Raw genomic sequence first — 27,375 nt, 5'->3', positions numbered from 1 at the left:
ACCCATTTATCAGCTTCAATTTGATGGTGTTCCAGTTCCAATTTTGTCTGTGTCATCACTTCCAATGACATTTGTTTATCTTGTATCCTGTACGAGTTCTCGCTCTTGATTGGAGAAGATTAATAATACTAATTAATAAAAAAGAATATTTAAAATTTGTGTGTTCAAAATTTCAATACAGAAATTGACATTAAAAAGAAAATTTAATTTGTACTTTTAAATAAAGTGTCTGCTTCCTTTGCTGTTAAAGGAAGCAGACACAGCCAGCTGTGGTACAGAGCCATTTACTGTAAGAACATATCACACTGGGGTGGCAGATGCTTTGTGAGATGAACAAACATGCTAGGGTAGATATATGTCTACCCAGGGGCACATACAGTATGCCGCCATGGGCTACTGTTGCCTGCCTTGTGCAGAGCTCTTGAATGGGGTCAGTAAATATCACCCCTCACCCTTCCAATGCCTCCCTCTACTTTATGCACACAGCACATATGCCTATATAAATCGTGTTCCAGGACGCGTTGTGTCCACAGAGTTCATATTTTTCACTCCCGCCCCAGCCACCATACTGTATGATATTCTTTTCACTTGAATGCCAACAATGGCCAATTAATCCACTGATTTCCATTGGACGGCACTAAACGAGACAGACAAAAGAGAACACATGTCACGATTTTCACTCTAACTGGATTGTTAGTGAGTAATGGCTGTCCTCTGAGAGGGTTCTACTGGAGCTGTGTTGTGAGTAATGGATGAGGGCTCTAGATTGGCTTAATGCAACAGTGATTTAATAAAATCCAGCAGACAAAGCACCATGGCCTGGGGAGGTTTGTGTTTATGAGTACAATAGGAGGAAAAACACTACACAATTTCTTGCATATTTCCTGTTAAGCACCAAATTCGCCATCCCAACTGGCTTTTGAAGAAAACACATTCTCCCGGAAGGATGAGAGAATTTTGAAGAGAAGATCTTTTAAAAGGAACTTTTCACCCGTGAGTCCTATATTTAGCTCAAGTTCTTGGCAATAAATCCTGTGTTTTCACCAGCAATTCAACACAAACTCAGAGGCAATATTGAGGCTGCAAATATAACACCAGCTGAGGTTCAAACCATGCTTAATATGCTATCTATCCTAAAATCCTTTTTTTGCCACCAGCCTTAAAGTTATATTGAGATTTGAGACGAGTGGCAACATGTCTAAACAAATCATTCTAAATGTACAGCAGAACAAAACAACTGAGTCTGAGAGATGTGCTTTCCCCCAGGTAAAATAAGAGGTCAATATTCAGTGCCAGTCTCTTGTGTCTCTTGAAGCATTGCAACTATGATACCATCACCACTTTAAATGCTGAGAACATTATTTATCCGAATACCCTTTTCCCAGTGCAGCAGCATTATAGAATAGCTAAGCATCTACAGTTTCTATCGATCAATTAACAGGATTTTTAGTAGTGGAGTTTTCTTTTCATTACATCTCAGAGGCAAATCTTGTACTTTTACTCCACAATTATTAGCTTTAGTAACTAGTTATTTTGCAGATTTAGATCATTGATACATTGATACAAAACATACTGTACATTAACTGATAAATTAGGATGGATGTACGGTTAAGCTATCCAGCATCTTTAAAGTAACAAAAATCAACCCCACCTTTACAAGCTTCTACATTAAAGTGAACACATTAATGCATTACTAATTACAATCCAAAATATGTGTACTTTTGTGTTTGTACAAGTATATTGTGATGCCAAAACCTTTGGAATTTTACTCTAGTTAAGTTTTGAATGCAGGACTTTCATTTTCCAGTATTTGTACATTATGGTAGAGTAAAAGTAAAATAATCTGAGTACTTCTTCCACCACTACAGCATTCATTATGTAACCTAAACCTACTGTGTACAGCGGTTACGACACTAAAGCACACTAGTGTTCAGTGATGTCCTGAAATGATGTGTTGGTGTATTTGCCTTCCATTCAGCCTGTTTTCTCAATGGGCCAGATGGAAGATGGACTCCTGCTGAAATACTGGGACAGATGTTTCAGCACTGTTAAGAGGGGCTTTGCATTATGCACACATTTCCTTTTTTTTATTATTTATTTTTTACCCTGCCTGGCTGTGGGTTATAGCTGGCAGAGATTAGCTGAACTTTAAAGTATGTCTCTGGCCATTCATCAAAAAATACTGGCTTATGACTGAAGCCTAAATCAAACTAATCCAAGACAGGAAAATATTGTATTGCGCAACAAACGTAGTGATTCCAGTGAAGCACTGTAATGCTTTTCAATTCTCAAGGGGGAATGTTGCTGTGTTACACGGAAACTTCAGCACCCTGGACAGCGCAGCATGCAGTCACAGAATCCTTGTTAATTTCATTCATAGAAGCTCGCTGACATACATACAGATGAGACCTAAGCCCTCGGAAACAGTTAAACGATTCTAATCCTATTGGAAGAACAAAGGGGAAATTATTCTTTCCCCCAAATATGCATTAAATGATAACTAATACATCCCTTAGTACAGGGATTCTCAGCCTGTTCAGGCGACGACCCCCCCAAAATAATCATATTTTAACTGGACCCACCCTGACCAGTACTTGTAGAGGAGGAAGGAATGTAGAGGTTATGGCTTTACATTTTCGGTTCCACAGATACATTTGTGAAAATAGCAGATCTACAAGCTTGTGAGCTTGTAGATTGGCTATTTTCACAATTTTTGCCTCTTTCTTATATATTTGACAATTGGCTATTTTCACAATTTTTGGCCAATGTTTGACCAGTTTTTATAGAATAGTTTGATGCAGTATTGGTCTTCTTTTTTTCTTCTTTTTTTAAGTCCTAAAAAGGTCTTAAAAGTTGTCCCTTCACTGTCATCTGTGGACGCCCCCCCCTCTCCCCCCCCAAAAAAATCATGTGGGTCCCAACCCACAGGTTGAGAACCACTGCTACGTTTCCTATTATGTCTCGCTACACGTGCTACGCTGGGAATTAACCTTACTGGATGGTGGAGGAAACTATAAGCCCCTCCAGGGAGCAATACCGCGTCACACCCCCTTGGAATATTATTATGAAGCCCGGTCCGCTGTGTTCAGTCCAACACACCGCTCACAGAGGACGTCAAGATCGCATCCAATCCATCTTCAGCAAGAAATGCTTTGCGAACTGGATCTGACCCAAGCTATCCTCCCCGATTCCGTGCGTTTCGGCGAGGAGGCATTTAGATGTTCTGGTACGCATGCAGGCTGAGGAACTCTTGGATGAGAACTATAGGTTACGAACGTAACCCCGGTTATTTGAGTATTACGAGCGAGATGTCTGTAGGAAAGGTGATTGAAAGTTCAGTATAGCCTATACTTTGCTCCGAGTATGATGTGTGGAAAGGGAAATATCAGCCAGCAACTGTAACTTTTAACTCAAGATCTTGAGGATATTCCTTGTACAAACAAACATGCCTGTGCGAAGAGGTCACGTTGCGCCACAAAACACATTTCTTGGAATAATAATAAAGAAATTCGAAGGGCAAAGTAAGTATTTGATGTTTTTAAATTACATTCGGTGGCTAATAGATTTTTTTATTTGATTTGATTTGATTTATTTGTACAATTCACCTGGCTAATGTAACAACGTTTAATTGTAGGCTACAGTATGAATGTCTTTATTTTAGCTTTATAAAAAAATATTCGGGTTGAAAGCTTAGCCTACAGTATATACTTGTCTAAATGTGCATTGCTTAGTGTGTGCTTTCGAGAAATTGTAAGAGCATTTCCACAGCATATAAAGTGAGGTTTATAGTTTCATTGGTTATTGTTTTAAGCAAGGTAGAGCCATTCTTATTGTGTGTGTGTGTGTGTGTGTGTGTGTGTGTGTGTGTGTGTGTGTGTGTGTGTGTGTGTGTGTGTGTGTATGTATGTATATGTATATATATATATATGTATATGTAAGTATATATATATATGTGTGTGTGTGTGTGTGTGTGTGTGTGTGTGTGTGTGTGTGTGTGTGTGTGTGTGTGTGTGTGTGTGTGTGTGTGTGTGTGTGTGTGTGTGTGTGTGTGTATGTATGTATATGTATATATATATATGTAAGTATATATATATGTGTGTGTGTGTGTGTGTGTGTGTGTGTGTGTGTGTGTGTGTGTGTGTGTGTGTGTGTGTGTGTGTGTGCGTGTGTGTGTGTGTGTGTGTGTGTGTGTGTGCGTGTGTGTGCGTGTGATGGCTTATTCTAGACACTTTTTATATTATATAGACATACTGTATATTTAATATTTGTTCTAATTTTCTTTTGTGATAAAACACCAATATGAAGGGTAAGAGGGGTCAGGTGTTCCACAGCGAATAGTAGCCTACAGTACCTTCACAGACAATTACCATTTGTTCCTGCAGATCGGAAATTTGTGATAGCCAATGCCAGGGTGGAGAACTGTGCAATCATCTATTGCAACGATGGCTTCTGCGAGATGACCGGCTTCTCCAGACCGGACATCATGCAGAGGCCTGTGAGCTGTGACTTCCTCCATGGCCAACTGACCGACAGCCATGCCATCAGCGAGGTTGCCACAGCGCTGGTCGGATCCGACGAGCGCAAGGTGGAGATCACCTACCACCGCAAGGATGGTGAGTCAGTGACCTGCTACTACAGTGTGGTTGTGTCACAGCAACACGCCGCCAAATCCTGTGTTCATTTAACCCATTAAGACCTGAGGCTGATTCTACAAATGTCTTCTAAATCCCAACAGTATTCTGAAAAAAACGCATGTTTCTATATCAGTGGTGCTCAAAACTATCATTTTGGGGGTCAAGGACCCCCAAAATGATATGTATTTGGCCGCCGACCCCCATCTCAAAATATTTTGTTCCAGGGACCCCCAGAAGCAAAGATATGAGTTACAAATGTTCGCTTAAAAATATATATATATACATTCAAAAATAGCAAATCTACAAGCTCTGAGCTTGTATATCTGCTATTTTTGAATAGTCAACATATAAAATAATGGTTATAGCTAACATGTAAAATGACACAGATGCTTTCCCGGATTGAATGGGTTTTACTGCGAGTGAGAGTATTAAATCGGACTCTTATGGGTCCATTTTCATACTCTACAGGGTTACATTAACGCTCCAGATTTGACAGTGTACTCTGCCGCAGAGACACGATGTCCATGTTGTCCCTGAGAGTTCACCTAGTTCACCTGCTCAATATATCCATCCCATAATGTAACCTGTCAGTCTGAGCACTGGCCCTGGTCTGTTACTGGAGCAGAAGAAGACATTGCCCTTGATAGGCAAACACAGCAAGGATATTCTGCTACACAGTAACATCCTGAGTGTTCATTTAACACTCTCTGAGCTACAAATGGTTAAAAAAACCTGTGTGGCTCATGTACCGCTCTACTTTAAGTTTATTGACCGGTGTGATGCTGTGTGTGTATGTTTTACTGTGGTAATGCAAGGAGAGGGAGTGATAATGAAATACCCACCACATTATGAAAGAGGTCTACTGTAATAATTAGTATGGCAGGTACCACAACATGAACACAACTGGTCTCAACAGTGTATTAAGACCACACAGGAGTGGAATTACACGTGCTGTTATATTTGGCGCCCACATTTCACACAGCATCATAGGGACGGGTGCCTCAATTAAGTACTGGTTGTCAAACGTGTGATTTGAAGCTCCTGTTAGCCTCGCGGCTAAGATGCGTACAACAAGAGACCCAGATCGCAGCTGACACGATCAGGAGGGGCTTGGTGATGTGCCATGATGACATGGTGCCGCTTTGTCTGCTGTGACAGGCCAAAACAGTGACAGGCAGGCAGCGAAGGAGCACGTTAGAGAGGCAGGGGAAGAGTGAGAGTGAAAGAGAGAGACAGCAAGTTCATTTGAGTCCAAAGTGCACCTGTTTCCCTGTAAATTCCAGACTGCTTTAATGAAGCAACACTTGAATATATTTGCTCTCCACTTGTCCAGCATGTAGAATGAGTTCAGTATGCACTCATGTTGTTGTGCCGTGTATCGAAACGTTAATCTACAAATTAAGCCTTGACTGGGAGCTTCTTGTAAAGTTACAGTCTGCAGACGTCTGTTATTTCTTATGTTGTGCCTTTAGCTCCCATGCAGTATAGGTAACTATATACTGTATAGATAATATTTAACTGTGCAACGCTCCGTTGTACAGCTCAACATTCTCCTGTACTGTGAGAGTCAGCTAGAGCATCTTTTAATTGGGATGGTGTGGCTGGTATTCCACTGATATAATATATTAGTTTTGTAAACATACAGTACATCCCATCACAGATTGAGATGCATTGTATGTTTCATACTCATTGCAGATTTGCAAAACAAAATCCCCCATGTTATGCTGTAAGCAAACTATTTTCTCTATTTTCTTTGGTGTTTGGTGTCCCCTGCTGTTTGTAACGGGTTGTCATTAATTTTCAGACAAATCCTAGTCCTTGTACAGTATAAATAGTGAACTGCAGAGGCAGCAAACCTGCTGTCCTCCTCCTACTATCCTTGGCCAGGGTTCTTTATGGACAGCATGATATAGCCTTTAAAGTCAATGCAAAATCACCCTTCTGCATGCAGCAAGATCAGAGGTTTTTATAATTGGAATAATGGGTATACTTGCCGCATTTGCCTGTTTAGAAGCAAATAGTGCTGCGTTTATAATACTGGTTGCATGTAGCCTTCTGGCACTGTGAAAGGACAGCTTTGTGACTTTAAACTCATATTCCAGTTTATGGACTTTATTTAGTTTGAAGTGATAGCCTCAGGGTTTTAGCATAACCGAGCGCTGTGAAGCGTCTGCCCTGGCAAATGGGTGCCGCGGGGCCCATGTTGCTCAAAGCATTTTTGAGATTTTATTTAACCATTAAAAAAAGGCCAGGCATTTTGAAATTATCATCATGAGCTTGATGAAATTCTAGGCCATAGATTCATGTTTAATCTAGCATCAGGAGCCATCGGCCCAAGCGTTTTTTCAGCTAATCAGGGGGAAAAACCTGAGCCAGATGCTGCTGGTCCGCTTGAATAGATGGTTTCAGGAACCTGCAAGACAATTACACAAAGTACTCCAGGGACCGCCGGCGACGACTCTCCCAGCTCAGCTCTTGACAAGTAGGATTTCAGGGCAACTTCAGCTAAGCCTTTATGCTTCGCCGATAAAGTGTCATGTGACATGTTGCTTGACAAAAATAATGCATTTTCAACTTTGTTCAGTTGGAAATACATTATTTCTGTCGTGTGACAGCATGTTCCCACAGAAGCGCAAATCAGGCTTTAGTCTCCCGTACTCTGAATGCTACGCCGTCTGCACTTCATCTGTCTGTAATGCGTGGCAGCGCAAGGATCCACAGAAGCCTTCCAACATAATCGTTACCCCCTTCTCTTCCCAATCCTCCCTGGTGTGCATGGAGGCTTCAGGACACGACTCTTAATACTCCTCAGAGGAAGCTACAGTGAGCGGTTGTGCTCATGAATAAAGATGTCTGGGCTGACAGTGTGGTGACTGGGAATGAGCAGCTTACAGAGCAAATGCATTAAATGCGTAGAGACGACACAATCCACATGCTCCCACAGCTATAGGGGGAATGCAAATGAAACATTCATGGCATCCTTGCGGGCCCATAGTGCTATTGATTCACGTTGGATTCTCTACAAACTGAAGCTGATGGGGTGGAAAGTAGCTGTGTACCACCATGTCTCCTCTCTTGACCCCATTTTAAGCTATCAGTGCCCATACAAATCAGTTAATCCGTCATATTAAACAGGTCATTTAGCTGAAGCCCTCTATATTCCATGCACCTACTATAAGTCACAAACCACACAGCATCCATGTTGACAAGAGAACAGAAAACGAATCAGCATGGGGAGAATACCCAGAGAGAGAGAATGAACTTTGAAAGGTGAAGACATTATTAACTAGCATTACATCAGGTATGACTCACAATACTCTGCAGCCTGCAAGTGTGTTCTCTCTTGCACTCCACTCTGTGTCTCTTTTGCACTTTTACACACACGCCACGCATGCATGCACGCACAAATGTATGCACACACATACACACACCCCACCCTCTTATCTTAAGACTTACTTGGAAATCTTAAAATGCACTGTCAGGGTTTGCGGCTGACATCAGGGGCAATGAAGTTTTGGGTAAAAATGTTAAGCTTCTTACGCATTCAGTACATACTTATATTAGACCTTAGAAGCAGCGGCACTTTTGCGGAGCACATACAGTAAAACAGCACTGGCACAGCAAAGTCCACTTTATTGTTGTTGTTGCCAGGGTTCCATTTGTAAGAAGAAATGTGGTTAACAATAGACATAATAGAAGGGGCCCCTGGGGCCCCTTCTATTATGTCTAACATCAGTGCATGTTGAAAATTTCCATGGTTTCTGTTGTGTCTGACATCAGTTCATGTTGAACGTTTTCTGCTGTGTCTGACATCAATGCATGTTGAGCTCCATATATGTGCATTTGACTCCATATTCATGCATTTGACAGGGGCTATGTGTGCATTTGACTTCATATATGTCCAATTGACAGGGGCCCCTATTGGGCCCCCAATGGCCGCGGTGGTCCACTGACTGACCGACCGACCGACTGACCCACCCACCCATTAGTCAATTTTTGGATAGGATAGGTGGAATATCAAAAGCAGAGGCATGGATTTCCCTCTCCATCCAGCAGGAAATCCGACACTAGTTGTTGTGCTACTTTACAGTAGCCTGCCATTATACTGGAATGTCTGGAAAGGTTGCGAGAAAAGACGTGCATCCCCCTCAACCTCCCCAAAAGATTATGCATAATCAATGAGATAAATGCTTTCCCTTACTGCCTTTGTAAAACTATCCTATTCCTCGGGGTGTAATAATACTTTGTAACTGAATGAGACTTAACAAAAGGAAGCTGACACCGCACAGCGCAGGGAAGTTAAATGGATAATGGCTACATAACAGCCGCAGCTTAGCTTAGCTAACCACGCTGAATGATCTGGGCCATGTGCTACGCGTGGGTGCAGGGTTTCATAGGAGACTCCCCTCCGAGGGGAGCGAAGGACCTCCTGCCCCTGCTGAGGGGGGGGTCTGGTATAGCGGTGAAGCAGAGGGTCCAGGGGACACTGGGTGCCCACTGAGCACGAGGTGTGCCACAGGGACTTGGATGGCTGCTCTCAAAAAGAAAGCGCATGCATTTTTCATCGTTCTCGTTCCATCTTTGGTTTCTCACGGCAACTGTTGAAACGCATCCAGAGCTTTCCTTTATCATGTGCAGGGACGTTTGTTGGCGTTGAAGTCAGCCCATCCAAGTCATGATGAGAAGATATTAAAGTATAAAAAAATTATAAAAAACTTAAGAGATCAGGTTTAATAGGGCATGAGGTCACAGCAGAGTTAAACCGTTCCATCTTTTCATCATGGAAATTTCAGATGACACGGTGTAACTTTACCTTGTCTTAAAGAGAAAACAGAGTGCTGATAATTAGGATGTTAATTATAGCAAAATGAGCATAATTTATTCTACAAAGGGAAGATTTGCAAGCATGGCTGTCCCTAATTAGGGTGTGAAACAAAGTGTATTAGTTATGAAGGGGAGCAGATGGAGCTTTGAACATCACCACGGAACAAGCCTCACTTACGATAGGAATTCATATTTTCATCTCATGGGATGCTGATACCGTAGGAAGTAATCTAATAGTCGTGCCAAATCCATCTGGGTTTTTCCATCTTAATCAGTTACTTTATGCTAATGACACATTTTAACCATCCATTGCATTTAGTCTGAGTTTCTGACAACGTTCATGCTGAACTGAGGTGAAAAATCATGGTGCACAGAATATAGAACTGAGAACTGCAGACATAAATGCTATGCGCTTAAATCTAGAGTTGCTAGTTAGCCTTGATGGCTTGGAAGACACTGATTGAAGATGAAATTAGGCCAGGCTGTGTGGCTTACAGCAGTATCACTGAGGCGAGATATTGCCACTTAAGGCAAAAAAGAGTAAACAAAGGGTTAGCTTGCATGCCCTCTCTGAACATGCCCCAGTCCCGATTGACTATGCCCCAGTGAAGTTGCGTATCGGCTTAAGCAAAATAGCCCTAAACGATAAACATGTCAGTATTCATTAGAACCGAGTCCTACCAGGCAGTAGTCTGGGGCTGTAGGCTCCTCTTTAAAAGCTGTACTGCTGGATAGTGCATTTGAAACAAAATGCAAAAAAATAAATTAGAGCTTGTTTCTCTCCACTGCAGCCGATTCAGATTAATGTGAAGCTCCACGGCATTCTGTTGTTTTGAATACAAAAATATTGCCTATTTTTAAATGCTGGTAAACGAAAGTTATTTCTTATTACTTGTATGCTGCATTTCTGCATTTTTAGGATAAATTATAGAGTTGTCTGAACATGACGTTTGATCTTTGAATCCTCATTAGAGCACAGAGTATAAAAGATTCCATGATTAAGTGGCAGGGTTTTATTAATAATTCATGATGGAAATAGAATCTACTGTAATGAAATTTCCATCATGAACAGCGCGCTGATCTGCACACAATGACTATTCATTCCCACAGGTGCAAGAGACGCTGCTCGGCCAGCCACGGAAAAGCATTTCGCTCGTGGTCTCTTGATGTGAGGGAATGAATGGAGGCATCCCTCTTTCATTGACATAAAACTACTGCACAGTGGGGGGATGCTAGTCATGTCATGCATGTTTTTCCTCACTGCCCACAGTTAAGCCTCTCAGCTTATCAGTGTGTTGGGCATATACGGCATGTTTAAAGAATTAATCTGCATTCCTGCTGCCATCAGCCTCGGTGCTACTATCATCTACTATACCGGTGCAAGTATGAGAACAGACAGACCATTTAGAGTCAACATTGGACAATGACTTCGATCACAGCTCCCCATTTCTGCTGCAGCAGGATAAATTGGACACTATAATGAAGACAAATAGCACATCTGCTTCTGTTTAGGACTCTAATTACCTACTCTTTCTTGACTGAGCAGTTAGATTTATAGCTAGTTGTACCTTGTAGGGTACAAATAATTGGGATGAGAGAGGAAATCAGTGAGCTGTGTTTCTCTGTCTTGTAGAATTAGCGCAACCATTCATAATCACCATACTCTGTATAATCCAGATTGTTAATTTAACCACTTTCAACCTGGCACCCTGTTTTGGGCATGTTACTATAAGTTTCAAACATTTAAAATATTATGTCATTTTCTAAAACCACAAAAATAGCAGATCTACATGTTCGCATCACATTGTGGCGCGTTGTGAGCTTGTAGATCGACTGTTTTCGCTATTCATTGTACAACAAAGTGTATAGGACTTAAGTGGACCTTGTGGGTCCATTGTGTTCCATTTGTACACTCTCAGAACATGACATTTTACAGGATGGATTTTACTTGTAGTGTGCATAACTATACATTTTGCTACAACTTTTAGATATGTAGACATGGCAGCACCACAATTATGAAATTATGATATAAAGAAAAGATAGAAAATTACACTAGCAAGTAAATCGTCCTCGATATGAACGATTTAGGGTGGCGGTTCTTCCTTGGCCTGGTGGGAATGTGTGTACAAAGTTTCACGGCAATCGGATGCTGCGTTAATGATTTGTGCCATTTTGTGCAAAACGGGTCACTCCCGTAAATTGTGGAGGCCAATCATAACCAATCGGAATGGAATATGAAACATCTGACAGGTACGTCTTGATCACATGACTACAGAGATAATGTGTACTGATTTGATTTGTAGAAAAAAGTGTGTATTGCAAAAATATACCTGTTGTAGTGCCACTATGAGATCGATTTGAAAAATTTGAGATGGAGGTTCCTCCTTGGCCTACTAGGATTGTGTGTGCAAAGTTTCATACCGATCGGCCCAGCGGTGGCCGAGATTAGCTGTTCACAGAAATACAGACAGACGGACGGACAGACATACAGTACGGATAGACAGATGGACTGACAGACGGACGGACGGATGGACTCACAGGAGCGAAAACATTATCCCTGGCCTTTGGCCGTTCCGGCCTGGCGGGGATGATAATAAATTAAGACTAAACAGGTAGTAGCACACAGGGATTAGGAATATAGTACCAAAGGCCAATGGAGATCTAGTGTCTTGCTTGGCCCTTTGCACTTGGACTGCTGGGATTTGCATGTTGCATAAGTAGTCATGGTGCACTAACAGTATATCAACAGTATTAACAGTAGTATTAACATGTATAAATATTGTGTACATTATGTCCTGTGGGTAAATATGATCAGTCAATCCAATTATATTATATCCAATTATAATGGACTGGTCATGAGAGGTCTGTTCTTCGCATGTTTTCCCAGCAATGAGTGCGAGATGTATTATGGCGTACTGAAAGAACATAATGGGGTGTGGGAGGTGAAGAAAATGCATGAATAAACATCCTCGGCTGAGAATGGCTGGCATTCTCCTGCACATGGCTTACTTTTCAGGAAATGTGTTCCGATAGATCCATTGTAGTTATAATTTAGTCACAAGCTCTTGTTAATACTTTTCAGTGGTGCAATATCTAAAACCACCCGACGGACTTTCATTTTCTAAAATCTTTAAAAAATATATATATAGCAACTGACAACGCGTCTTGTGGCGCATTATGGCGCGCTGTGCGCTTGTACGGCTATTTTTGCTACTTTTGTGTGGCGTAGTATGACGAAGTAGGGCATTCATTTACGAAAGAAAGCGTTGAAATATGGAGTTACAAGGTTTCTGTCCGACAGCAACAATATTCACTTCTCTGGATATAGAGAGAAATGAGGCGAGGCTGTGTGCGAGTGTGTGCACACACACACGCACACACGCACGCACGCGCACGCACACGCGCGCACGCACGCGCGCACGCACGCACGGGCGCGCGCACACATGCAGGGTCTAAAGATAGTAATCCTGCTAGAATATTGAAAGAGGGGTGCGGAGAGAAAGAGCAGACCCTGAAATGATGACAGAGAACAGTGAAGCTGGAGTATGTATGGAGGGCTATTACAACACACATAAAAGAAGTAGTGGCGTATTATCCTCCTCTCTGCATGATTCCCCCTGACAGTTGTGATATGCTTGTAATACTACGCTCCTAGTACAGAAGAGGAGCCGAGGTGGACCTTAGGAGAATTCATGGGAAAAGAAATAGCACCAACACAAGAAGGCAGAGACCCATATACAGTATGTGGTGTTGAATCGGTATGAAAGATTCTATATGCCTATGCCTAGATTACTGTACATCCCTCATGCAGAGAGATGTATTTGTGTTCACTGAGGCTGTGTTTGTGTTGATATGAATGGGTTTGCCACCATATATTTGCAGGCATTTAAGAGAGAGCAAGTCAATAAACAACAGAATGGTAAGTGGAGCCATCAGACAAATTGGAAGGTATTAATATAGCCTAATTTTGCCATAATTAACAATTTACATTTGACAACAAAGATTGCGATCGTGTTAAATGCAATTATGAAGATTTGTCCCTGACAATGGATTTTTTTTTCGATTCTAACCATAACATGTTGTTTCTACTACTTGATACGGCTCTTTTGTACAGACATACAGTATGATACAATGAGCTCAACAGTCTTGGCAGCTATGAACCAGTAAAGATGAGAGATGCGCGGGGTGCCTTGTGGCGCAGCCAGTTAGTGCACTGACCATGAACTGAACTCACGAGGACCCGAGTTCGAATCCAACTCCTGTCATGTCTCACATGTCTACCCTGTCTCTCTCTATGTTCTCCTTTCTAAATGAAGCACAACCTGCCAACCACGACAAAACAGGAGCGAGACATGAGTTAATATGCAGAGTATCTTTTGATGGTAGGGTGGAGGGGCGGGTAGCGCAGAGGTAAAAACCCGGCCACCACCGGGAAAGAAGCCGAGACCCGTACAGTTCCCAGCTGCTGTGCCTCCGGCTTGAGCGGTTGCACAAATGAACACATTTTTCAAGGGTGGGAAGGTAGGATCATGTCCTTGCCATGGCACTAGCGACTCCTGCTGGCTGGTCGGGGTGTCATTTCAGCGGGAAAGGCTATGAAACTCGTGGAGTTTTGCTGTCCCGGTGAAACCCCTTGCTGTCAGGTGAAAAGAAGCAGCTGGTGATGCCATGTGCATGGAAGGTGGCACATGGTACCGTAGTCTACACCAGGCCAACAGTGGGGGGATTGGCAGTGACAGAGACACATGGAGAAATGGCAAAGACTGAAATAAGTATAAAGTACCGCTTTAACCAATAACCAAATATACAAATGACATACAAATACAGAAGTGTTAAAAGTACAAAAATGGAAACAAATGCTGGTGCATGGTACTGTACACACAATCCAAGTTCAGGAAACAGCTGTGATATACAAATACTTTACTGAGACGCCATAATTTTTTCAGCACCTCAATTTGCTTTTGCAATGTCACGAAACACCTTGTAATTTATACACATCGTGATTTCTATTTTGAACATGCAGACCGAAATCCATGCACATGCTTCTAAAGTGCCAAAAAAATCTGCAGCAGTGGTTCTCAACCAGTAGTCCGGGGACCACCAGTGGTCCTTGAGGGGGTTCCAGGTGGTCCCCAGCTAAATGATGGAGAGTTGGTAACCAAATGGACCCTTGTAGATCTTTGACTCTTCAGAGTGTAAAATGTCATTTTATGCTCCCAAGAGTAAAATTAAACATCTGGCATTACTTACATTAGTCTTGTGTTCTGAGAGGAGAGGCAACATCTCATCAAATGCTCAAATGCAGAATCAATAATGCACCCTGATATGAAAAGGGTTGAAAACCGCTGATCTGCAGTGGGCCAAAAAAAGCTTGGCTTTCATGTCCCACCACTGTGACGACTTTGGCCCTCATTGGAAGTCAGGCAGGAAATGAACTGCACAGCTGTATTCAATCAACGTCAGAAGGCTGTCTTTTGCAACAAGCCCTTCTAATCACCACAGAGGGCAGTGAATAGTTCTGCTGATCACATTGCCCCAACCTTGCTACTGATTTTAGGTCATGGTAAGCAACCTTTTCTGGATCATGGGGCCCACTTTAAAATCTCAAAAGTTTCGCTTCAACCGTGTTAACCCATTCAATCCGGGAATGCATCTCTGTCATCTTAGATCTTTCTTCCTTTGGCTATTCAAAAATACATTTTTCAATGTTTTAAAGAAAAGATACCATGACATTTTCTTTACTTTTAATTATATTTCTTTGCATATACAGTATATATATTTTTGATATTCATGTTTTGTCATCATTAAAATCTTGCAATCTCCTCACGGCCCGCCTGTGGGCCCCCCCCGGCCTGTTCTAGGTGATGGAAGAGAAAAACGATTTCCCATTTTTGTTCTCTTATCACTTCTTTGTGTCTGCAAGGACAAGTAAACATTGAGGGCCAAATTGGCTTACGAGCTAATGAGGAACACTGAGGTCAGATATGGGGCTAATCAACTTCTTAACGATCCAAATTCTGCTGATTTAGCGAGGAGTCGGACTGAGGAGTGTTTTCTCTCTGATCCATTTTTGGTAGAGGTGACATTCAGCAGGGGACAGGATGAGTGGGGACCCGTGGCTCACCCTTTAAGCATGGTATTGTTTTTCCATCTGGTAAGGCGAACTCCAGCCCAAAGAGATTTCTGCTGAATTGACTGTTTAGGCTGGAAACGAGGGGTGGTTTCTGCACTGCATGCGGCACATCTTGAATGTTGTCTTATTGACGACAATATTGGAAAATGTGCAAAATGTGCAGTTCGCGTTTCACTGTAATGACTTGTAATGAGTTCTGCTTCCATTCAATTCCATAAAATTCATCCCACATTCCACTGTAGTTCGGCGTCACTCGATAATTCAATTACATGATTCAATTACATTAATCATTGTAGCTCCCTGTACATAATGTGGTTAGAAGACACCGTATCCTTGAATCCGCTGAATAATTCAGAGGTGAAAAAGAGATGAATAGAGATTGTTTCTCCATGTAATGGTGGAGAAACCCCAATGCCCTTGACAAAAAAGACAGTAAATATTTAATGCAGATGCTTATTGCTTTATTCAAAGAACCTAAAAAAAAAGCCCTGACAGCAAGGACAACTGATACCAAACATGCACGCCTGAGAGGCGGTGCAAAGAGGTGCATCTGTTTGCCCCACGTACAGTGCTAATAATCAAAGACAAGCTAAGTTGTATTTTCACACTCCCCCACTTTTCATTTCTGCATACGGACCACTTTCACTTCTACTCCCCTCAAGTGAAAGGAATGATTCAGAGAGATGTCATGCTAGCTGACCTGGAAGTTACATGTGCAAGAAAGGCAAGGCATATAATTTTAATGACGACATCAGTTACTGCCATCTTCTATGTTCTATCGGTATATCTTCTGTTTTCATTGTATCCTGCTGTTATTCAACAATGCATGACTGGTGGGCAGCCATACTGTCGCTAAGGTCCCTTGTTCGCGCCCCAGCCCTGGTTTATGTGTCAAAGTGTCCCTGAGCAAGACCCCTAACTGCTCCTCGAGTGCTGTATTAATAGTTAGCTCCTAATAGTTGGGATGGGTAAATGCAGGGGACAAATTTCACGTGCTGTACAGTATGTGCAAATATACAGTGACAAAAATAAAGGAATGGTGACCAAATTGTTACCATTATTATTTTTTATTATTATTACTATTAGAGAAAATGAGTGGCTGTTATAACCTCTCATGACATCACACACCAACACAACTGAGCTCATTCAGAAAGGGGTGACTCACATTTTAAACGATTCCCTGCGTGCACATTTCTTTGTTAAATTAACCATACGAACCCTTAGTGTCCCTATTCTGGGGCTAACATTCCCCGAAAATAGCGTCGCGCTTGGCACAGTCATGCATGCGCAGAGCAAGTTCTGCCAGGGAACTCAGTGCAGTTGTTGGCGGCCGACCATTGGACCGCCTCAGCTCCACATTTACATCCACTCATTCAATCACTCATTTCATTCTCAGACCGTTCTACTCTGCACTTCTCATCCTGCTTGCTTTTGCAGTGCTCATGCTATTGCTGCTGCTGTCACTCCTGTCTTGCTAAAATTGCTGCTCACCCTCCACCACCCCAGCTACCGCCTGTCGTTTTGGATCTGCTGTTTATGTACGGGGGATTCGGAGTCCCTATGGTTGGGAGATGCGCTTCATCAGAGTAGCTAAAAGCAGATCCAATTAATCTCTCAACCATAATAAATATATTGCTCATTTTATATTCCTCTATATTCAATAAAAAATATCTTATCCTTTATGAGTTCTCTTTATCCATTCATGAGTTGTCCTGGCAGAACTAATTGCAGATCTACAAGCTCGTAGTATTTTGAGCAAAGAAATTTGGTGTAGAAGGAAAAAGGAGGGGGCCAAGTAAAGGCCGGTGACTCCAGTCAACAAAGTATAGGGTTAAGTGTTAATACCCATAGCAAGATATTTTGTAGAAGAAAAAAGCTGCCAGCTGACTTGTACAGTGCACATAGTCCAAAATATGGCATTCTCTTAGGGATCCTGTTCTAACAATATGAGAGGTCACTCACTATATAGCGACCGTTGGAGGCCACCTAAACTGACCTTTGATATAAAGGGAAACAGAAGTTACTAAAATAACTTTATTTTCAATCACTTCTTTGTAGTCTCAATTGAATTTTGCAATTAAATTGGTGAACTTCATAGCATCACCCCCAGACTTGGGTCTACAACGTCTGAACGTGCAGTAGTTGAATTTAAATGGATAGTTCCGTTTTTGATATTTTGAACACACATCCTAAGGTATTGGTCAAATAATTGAAAACCATTTTTTAATCACCACTGGAGTTACTGTGAAATGTCCACGAATGGTATGAGTTAGCCAGTATCTGTTTTTTGATCTGAACGCTGGCCCCCTTTTTTAATTAGACTTAATTAGATGGACAAAAGCTTGAACAAAATGTTATGTCTCCCCTTTATGGAAGCTGGTGTAAATCTGCTGGAACGTATAGGACCTTCCAGCAGAGGAGAGGACCTGTCCTCCAGATAACAATTTTATCACTGCTTTCTGTATTTAACCCTCATCAATTGATTCGCTTCTCAACATTTTTTATTCTCCTGAACATTGACCTTTTCTTTTCTGCAGTAAAAAAAACAAAAGTCCAGATCACAACTTGGAGAGTTTTGACACAAATATCCCCCAAATAAAATCCTGGTATGTTGAGCCAGACCAAGCGAGGATTGTTATATTTAGTAAGACAGCAAGCCTACTGCTAATGAATGCTGCTAGCAGGGTGTCAGTGAGCCCTGAGGAGACTACTGTGAATACTGGTAATGTGTGTCCTCTGTGAACGCAACAAACGAGACAGACAGACAGACAGACAGACAGACAGACAGACAGACAGACAGACGGACAAAGGATCGGATTTTATTTCATTCATTTCTATATCAATTAAAAACGAGCTTGCATAGCAAGCAAGCAAAAAAGCATTGAAAAACACTGCACAGAAACTACCTGTAAGTGATATTCTTAAGTTAAAGCTTTTTGTCTGCCAATTTTTGTGTTTCATCACTTCCAATCATCATTATTTTTATTTTATTCTCTTTACTAGCTTTTTCTCCCCAATTTAGTCATTATATCAATGAATTCCTCCCCACACATTTCTGTGTGTTGTCACTGTTGTACCCTACTGGCTGACCTGCCAATGAGGAGCCCCCACCGGGAGGACATAGGGCCTCCCACCAACACTCCCTGCTGACAGGTGCCGCCCCAGTCTGTAGATACTAGGGGTGTGCCGATATATCGTCCCGCGATATATCGCGATACGTTTTCGCGACGATATGTATCGTTTTGGGGGGAAAAAATATCGTTTTTGAAAAAAACTGTATTGTAGCTGAAAAGCTACAAGTTTGCATGTCTGAATAATGCAAAAACAGAATTATTTGTTTGCATTTTCTTTTTTTCTCCTCCATATATTTTCATAATAAAAAAAGTGCGTATCGTATCGTATCGAAATCGTATCGAAGTTGTGAGCCAAATATCGTATCGTATCGTTTCGTGAAATTAGTGTATCGGCACACCCCTAGTAGATACACATCATGCAGTGACAAATATCACCCTTCCCGCCCAGCTTCCCTCCCCGAACATGGGCCAATTGTGTTCGTATAGACGCTCCACAAAGCCGGATGCACTGCGGTGGATTTAAACCCCCAGACTCTGCGGTGGTGAGGAGGTATTTTTACCACTGCGCCACAGAGCGCCCTTCATCACTTCCAATTTAACTTGTTTATCCTGTGTCCTGCATGAGTTCTCTCTATCCTGATAAATTCCCGACCTGAAAATGCATTTTCTGTTTACTAAAGAGCTGGAGAGACGGGGAGACACCTGTTACTGAATAAACTGAATAAACAATAATACAGTAAAATGTGTTACGCTAATGTACTGTATCAATGATCACCTAAAACTACAAATTCTCAAGCCAACTATCATTGAATTGAAGAGATGGCTGGATGGATGAATGGATGGATGGATGGTATATGTCTTGTAGTCTTGCCTTTCTAAGAAACTGTTGGCCTTATGAGACAAATTCTGCTCCAGCGTGTCATCGGTTGTGCACTACCTAATCGTTAGGATGCCTAGCTGTTTCTTTACCTTCTCTAAATACTTTTTTTTTACCCCAGAAGGGTTTCCCGTTATTATTGCTGTTCTTTTTTAATAATGGAGTCTTGCTTTTGATTAGATAGTAGTCTGTAATACGGTCAGACTTCTGGGTTAAATACAAACGTAACAGCACTGTGAAGCTCACTTATCTTTAGAATATGCTGATGCCAGTATCTACCATTACTTTCCCTGGCACAGTTATTGTAAAATGTCACTGTACATCTGCAATTATCTGTTGGATGTCTCGATAAGGTTTCCTCTCCAAGGGACTCTCTGGCCATTAGACAGTTTTATTGTTGGCCAGTTTTGCCTTAAGGCATAAGGGCCTTCTTAAAACCAGTTTAGCTGCACTCCAGATATTGCTATATCATGAGCTCCAGAGGTTTACATCATGGATTTCTTTGCTGCTCCACTGCTTCAAAGGCAGCTCGGTTCCAGTGATACTTCTATGACCGAATTACTTTTCTTTACAAGTTTTTTTTGTTTTACAATTCTGCAAGTTTGCTGTTGTCTGGCCTGCCAGTTCTATCCAGTTCAATCGCAAAGCCCTACTTTGTGCTGTACTGTAATGTCCTGCAGTTCTTGCATCACATCTCCCCAACCTGTGTGAGCTATTTCAGTGTTTTTCACTTGTTTGTTCACTTACACACACACACGCGTGCACACGCACGTACGCGTGCATGCACATGTGTACACACACACACACACACACACACACACACACACACACACACACACACACACACGCACGCACGCACACACGCACACAGACACACACAGTAGTTTTCAGGCTTAACCTCTGGGCACATGCCTTTTATCAGTAAGTGGTGGCCACTTCACAGATTCCAACATGACCAGGCACTGCCCTATAAAACACATCAACTTCATTTCTCACCTCCACACATCCAATATCAGCAATCCCAAGTCAGGGGGAGGTGTCAGTTACATCTTCAATATAATAAATTATTCAAAATAGTGGAAACCATGCATAAATAACCTGATTATAGTGCCGGTTTCATTTAGTGTTAAATGGTTACCGGTATTTTTCCCAAATAATGAAGAAAGGTCAGGTGGTGTATACAGCTTTCATTGAGGCAGCAACCATTAGCAAAATTGTTGTTTTTTTGTTTTATTTTTTTTTGTTGTTTCTGTTTCAGGCTCAGACTTCCAGTGCACCATTCACATCATCCCAGTAAAGAATGAGGAGGGCATAGTGATGATGTTCATCTTAAACTTTGATTACGTCCTTGACGAAGGAAGCGACGACTCCACGGAGAAGATCAACCACACCTCCCCTACAAAGTCTGACCAAAGTGAGTGCAGGGCCTGTATAAATGTAATATCAATCTGTCTTTTGTTTGTTTTTGTTTTTGTAATGTATTGTTGGTGTTACCTTACATCATTCCTCATTACACTGATTCCATTTATTGCATTTTATTGTATTTGTATTATCTCAGGTAGGCCGGACAACCAAAGGCCAGATGGCCAAAGGCCGGGGATAATGTTTTCGCCCCTGTCCGTCTGTGTGTGTCTGTGTGTCCGTCTGTGAACAGCTAATGTTCTGGACCGATCGGCCAAGAAACTTTGCACATACACTCCTCCACAATTTTCAAATCAGACTCATTGTGGCGGTATAATAGGTTGCTTCATGTTTTGTAATGACCATATAGGACCATGGCTCATGACGTGACTCACCATAAGACCCCCCATTTGTACCTGACTAGATTTCCTGCCATTTTGTGTTTTCTTCAAAGCACACTTTTTGCTACTACTCCTACAAAACTCACACAAATCGGTACACATTATCTCTGGAGTCATGTGATCAAGATTCCAAGTTTCCAGTTGCACACAAGTTCCTAAAAAGCAAATGGGTAGATTGCCATGAAACGTAATGTGCTCAGCAAGAATGCATCATGCACCCAACTGATTGGTGACCCCATGGCCTTTCGTCTTGGGCCAAACTTTTGACTTGCCCATAAGATGGCTCACAATATAATGCAAAGATTGCCATGAAACTTGCTGACTGCATCCATGCACACTAGAAGATGAACAACAAGTGACCCCATGACCCTCAGGCTAAATTATCAACTTTGTACACAAGATGTCTCATAATGTAATAGGCAGATACCAGTATGAACCCTCCTGATTTTGGCATCACCCATTGGCCAATTTCCAGTTGGGTGTAAGGAGCAGCATAGACCCTAAGCACTGCCAGCAGGGTTATTTAGACTTTTTTTTAAGTACTCAAAGATGCTTAACATGCGTAATAAAGGCAAGGAGGATAATTATCTGGGGTAGAGCCTCATTCTAGAGGGAAATGACAGCCTCAAGCTTGCATCTGTTGTTGTGTGTATAGATTAGATTAATCTTAGTTCCTTCAAATGAGACTTGTGCATGTTTTTTTTGTCAGATGTAGCTAATGGAAATGTGAACGGCTCCTTAAAGACAACCACCTCCTCAAAATAAGGGCAATTACATAAGTGGTTGGCGCTAATTGAGCTTTTTTCATGCACGTTCTCATCTACATCTGGTGGAGACTAATTAAGAAAGTGCAAGGGATTCAGATCTAATCCCCTCTAATGAACCAGGTGTGATTTCTACACAGAAGGCCAGCATGTGATTTCTCCACAAAAATCTCATTATTTGGAGGGATAGCACAGTACTGTATATGTATGGCTTGTATGGTGTTAAAAAATCCCTGGTGACCCACTGAGATATTGTATCCAGGGTTTGACTGGAAAATGAATACAAAAAACTGAAGGGGGGGTATTTTCTTAACCACACTTAAGCACTGTATAGGCTACTTCTTTGTGTGACAAATAGTGAAAATAGCGATCTACAATCTAATGCGATGCGTTGCTATTGTTGAATAAAGAATAAATAAAATGAGACAATTAAAAAAATCTAAAATAAATTGACAAGAAATTGGGAAACTAATCTTTTAAATTTTAATTAAATTGTTCAATTATGATATTATATCAAACATAGATATGAACATATCAGACAAACGTGTATGTATTGAATTCAGTCTGACCAGAAGAGATAAATCATTTCCTCACCGGCTATAAAAATGAATGACCCCTGGGTGGGGCGGGTATCAAAAGCAGAGGCATGGAGACCCCCCCCCCCCAGCAAATCGAACCCTGACTGCACCAACCACATAACTATGTCGTTTGGCACTTAAGGACCTGTGCTTTATCTCCTCGCTGCTATCTGGTCTTACCTTCCTACTGTATAGTCACTGTCCTGCGTAAATAACAGAAAACCAATGTGTACATTACTATCTGTGTGCGTATAATTGGGCTATACCGTATTTGCTATTTATTACCTGCCATTCTTTCTATTCAAAATCACTGAATTCAACCAAACCCTGGGTCATCGTCATGATACTCCTTTCATAACTTCAAAGATTAATATTCTGTACATCCTTTATTCGTGTGAGCTTACTCCCAGTGTGAGTCAGGGTGTACTACACTATAAATGTCAATGACACATCCCTGCTCCGTTCTGAGTGGAGGTACAGAGCAAAGCACAGCTTTCCACTCCACTCAGCATGAATTCCTCCACTGCACCCAAGGTGCTGGGGGCTTTGTTTGTATCGCACACTGTGTGTGTGTGTGTGTGTGTGTGTGTGTGTGTGTGTGTGTGTGTGTGTGTGTGTGTGTGTGTGTGTGTGTGTGTGTGTGTGTGTGTGTGTGTGTGTGTGTGTGTGTGTGTGTGTGTGTGCGTGCACGCGTGTGTGCGTGTGTGCACGCGTGTGTGCGCGAGCGTGCCTGTGTGCATGCGCCGCAAATGTGTCCGCATGTGTGTGTTGCTACATTACTAATCAGCTGTTTTGCTTTGGTCCATGTCTCAGCGAGGGGACCTGTGGGTACATGGCGCAGACACACACATGATGTGACAGAGAAACAGAGTCGTGACCTCATGCACGCATCACACATACTGTAGAACACGACCATATCGTGGTGTTTCACACGTGAGACACACAGCTCATATGGACAACAACGCTGCACATGTGTAGTTCCTCGTCTGCACTGGCCGCATGTACAATGTGATTCCATCGCAAGGTGACTTTTGGGGGCGATGGGAGACTAATTATAATCCCATGCTGACAGTAGGGCATAAGCCTACAGGTATCATAGCAACTGGCACAATAGAGGGGAGTCTGGGAGAGAGAATAATCCCTCTTTCTCTCAGCCAGCACCCAGAACAGAACACAGCATTCAGCAGTTTTAACATGTCGCCACCGAAGACCAAAACAGATGGAACAGTTAAAAATGACCAGGCAGAGAGATGCACTGTACCAGAATGCATATCCTTGCTAGTTTATTTATACTGAATTGAGCGGGTATCATATCATGCACGGGACATTACAATCAATTACTTTAATTTAGTGTCTTCTGTTGTCAGCTATATTAACAGTGTGTAGCCAAAGAGCTTCCTTCTCATTATGTTTCCTCTCTTTGAACCATTTAATTCCAATTTCATACAGAGTTATTCCAACGGATTAATGGCTGCTGTATGGGATGGAAAATGAATGTGTTTAGAGTCAATGACCCCCGGAGGACTTAATGGTATGAATCAGGCATGGCCCAGCAGCTTTTTTTTTCCAGAAACATGGCACAGCTGCAGAGCAAATATAGAAAACTATGGTTTTCCTGAAAATGTATTCAAATCTATGGTCTGTTCAGATAGAACACCTTTACCCATTATCACATTATCTTAGCACTAAAAGTGAAACTCTTCAGCACTGTAATATTCAGCACACTCAAAAAGAGTGGATTAACAACAATAATTTAAACTCTTAAAATAGTGCAGAATACCTGCATCAACTACCTTGAGTGTACAATATATAGAAAGTGTGCACTGAAAAACATTCTGGATGTTGTTTAGTGGCAATTTACTGTACTGTAGAACTTCTTCAGTAAAGCAAACACAAGCTTAGAAGCTCATGGGGTCATACTGTCAAAGACTTTGATGATATTAAATACTTAGCATCAAAGTGTTTGGCAGTATGATCCTGTGAGCTTCTAAGCTTGTGTTTGCCAAGAATATCTGTATTGTGCGTATTTGAAATTCAGGTAAGGTGTAATTTTGCATCTCATTATAGATGAGAAGTTTTATCCTCCATTGCATTAATAATCGTTTCCTTTTCCACACGTTCAGGATGATCTATCTGGCCCTCTGGCAGGTCTGTAAAATATACTGTATATATGGATTCGATATGAGCCAGAACTTCCCACAGTAAAATATCTCTTCATACTGTACAGACAAGAAGCAAGCTGAGAGCCAAAGACTCTGTCTCTGCAGAGTGGACACCCAGGGTAGCTCACAGATCACCTGCCAGTCCAGGATATCATTATGTGCCTGTCCAGGAGTCCTGCTGAGAGTGATGGCTGTGATATATTGAAGGATGTAGACTGAAGCTATATGCTTGTTGTTGTTGTAACATCAGCACACATGGCCAGGGGAATGGAAACAGATGGCAATGACACGATGTAAGGAGGGTGCGGAAGGATGGCTGACTCGTATTTATGAGTGAGTCGGGGCTCGGTTTCACTCGCTTTCTATTGTTAATGAGCCAAAACTATCGTGTTGTCCCATGGGGCCATTCACGTGAACAAATGTCTAGTCTGAAGATGTAACTGTGAGCACAAATAAGGCTCCTGTCCAAATTCAGTAGAGGGAATAAATAGCTACCATTATCTGCTGTCAAGATAGAATGTCATCATAGGTACCCTGGCTGTCACACACTCTTTATTAGCAAAGTATGGTGCATTGATCTTGAAAATGAAACACTACAGAACGACGTGCAATGTGCGCTTGACTCTCGTTTCAATCAAATGCACTGGGGTTCAATACTACAACTTCTCAACTGAAGATGATTTGTGACTCTTTCATTCCACCGACCAGAGGTGCTCCGTTCTTCTCGCTCTATTTGATCAGGAGCATGTACAGTAATGAGGAAATCCAATAATAGAAGTTCTCATATTCAGGCAAATGAGAGTAAGGCCCTTCCACCAGCTGAATTGCGAAGACCTTTTCATTAATCGGAAAACAAGCTGAATGGTTGTGATGCGAGTATATGGCATTCCTCTGACTGAGCATTGGACCTTTTTAATAAGAGGACGAAGACCTCTTATTCTGTCAACCACAAATTATTAAGTTATTCCCTTTTTGAACTAAAATAAATAGCTTTTTCTTTATCTGTCTGTCTGTCTGTCTGTCTGTCTGTCTGTTGATTTAATATTTTATTAGGCAAAAAATGTAAAACAGCACAGTTACATTTAAAATACTTTGTCTAAAAGGTCTGTTCAAAAAAGTCCTTGCAGTCTTGTTGTCGCAAGGACTTGTCTGTCGGTCTGTCTGTCTCTCTGTACGTCTGTCAATCAAAGAACAAGGTTTTCGGGCAGGCTTTCCTCTTAAGTCAACAAAAGTGCTCTCAAGACTTAGCTGGAGCCCTCATTCAATGCCATTTTGATTATGCTTGCACCCCTTGGTACTCCAACATCTCAACGTCAATAAAAACTAAGCTTCAGACCTCCCAAAACAAACTGATACGACTGCTTCTCGGCCTTAAGCCCATGAACCGCCTTTATCCAACACACTTCGCTAGTTTGGGATGGTTCAGGGTAGAAGATAGCGTTAAGCAAATATCAATGGGATTGGTATTTAAGATACTCAAAGGGACAGTGACCTCAATACCCTCATACCTGTCTAGGATCCACAAGTTATCCTTTTAGCCTTAATGTCTTACTGTACAGATGTGCCATTTCAGAACTTCACACTTCCCTGATCTTTCCTTTAAAGTCCCCTGAAAAGCCACAGTTTCCCCCCCATTTGCACCTGGCAAATGTCCCACTTTCTCCATGAAAAGGTGGGGATTTCCCACTGATTTGACCACGAATTGCCAATGGTAGGGCCTGTGAAGTTCTGGAATGGCACATCTGTATTCTGTACCATACATTTCTGACTAATAAAGTATTCAATCAATCAATCAATCAATCAAATGTCTGCCTGTCTGTCTGTCTGTCTGTCTGTCTGTCTGTACAGCACAGCACAGCAAGCTGACTAATGACAATAATGTTTTTCCATGATGACCTTTCTCTGGACGGTTCAGGGGGGAGCAGATTCTTCCGCTTCCGCCAGGCCGCGCTGAGCCTCATGGGTACCAGCAAGCAGTCGCTGCCACAAGAGGACCCAGACGCCGTGATGGTGGACTCGCCCAAAGACAACGACACCGACGACTCCGTTCCCCTGCGGAGCTTCCCCTCGCCCGCCAAGGGCGGTTGCGGCTGCAGCCCCACGTCCCCGACCCCCACCCCCACCCCCACCGATGCCAACGACACGCGCGCCCTCATCGGCTCCAGCCGCCACTCTTCACAGGCCAGCGTTTGCCCAGAACCGCAGGACCGCCTGTCCCCCAAGCACCAGTGGGATACGCTGTACCAGACGGAGCTGCACCCGGCCTCCACCAACTCCCTGTCCAATGCCTTCCCCAGAGGCAGCATCAACAGCATGAGGCGAGCCTCCTCCGTGCACGACATGGAGAGCACCAACTCCAAGGGCATGTTCAGGGACCGCCATGCAAGTGAAGGTACGACAAGAACCTTTAACTCTGAGAGTGTACAAAATGGCTAAGGTGTAGTGTCCTAATGATCTTAACAGAAAGGATGTATGTTTATTGAACTAGTACTGTGCTGTCTTAAACCACTTACCATTTACTATGTTG

At 42.2% G+C, this 27,375-nt stretch overlaps 1 protein-coding gene across 1 annotated transcript in view; it reads left to right on the top strand.

Moving 5' to 3' along the window:
• Positions 1 to 3,445: 3,445 nt before the first annotated feature.
• The window catches only part of kcnh7 (potassium voltage-gated channel subfamily H member 7), a gene marked incomplete at both ends in the record, with an annotated part of 46,392 nt that continues 22,462 nt past the window's right edge, over positions 3,446 to 27,375 (top strand). The window contains 4 exons of the mRNA XM_084084243.1: positions 3,446 to 3,521; positions 4,383 to 4,613; positions 20,801 to 20,956; positions 26,764 to 27,240. Of these exons, the coding sequence (XP_083940369.1) occupies positions 3,446 to 3,521; positions 4,383 to 4,613; positions 20,801 to 20,956; positions 26,764 to 27,240 (940 nt within the window). The remainder of the gene's footprint in view (positions 3,522 to 4,382; positions 4,614 to 20,800; positions 20,957 to 26,763; positions 27,241 to 27,375) is intronic.

Source organism: Gymnoscopelus microlampas, assembly GCF_963454915.1.
Source record: "Gymnoscopelus microlampas genome assembly, chromosome: 17".
Classification (NCBI taxonomy): domain Eukaryota; kingdom Metazoa; phylum Chordata; class Actinopteri; order Myctophiformes; family Myctophidae; genus Gymnoscopelus; species Gymnoscopelus microlampas.
The sequence above is the reverse complement of the archived record's forward strand: the minus strand, read 5'-3'. Positions and strand labels throughout refer to the sequence as shown.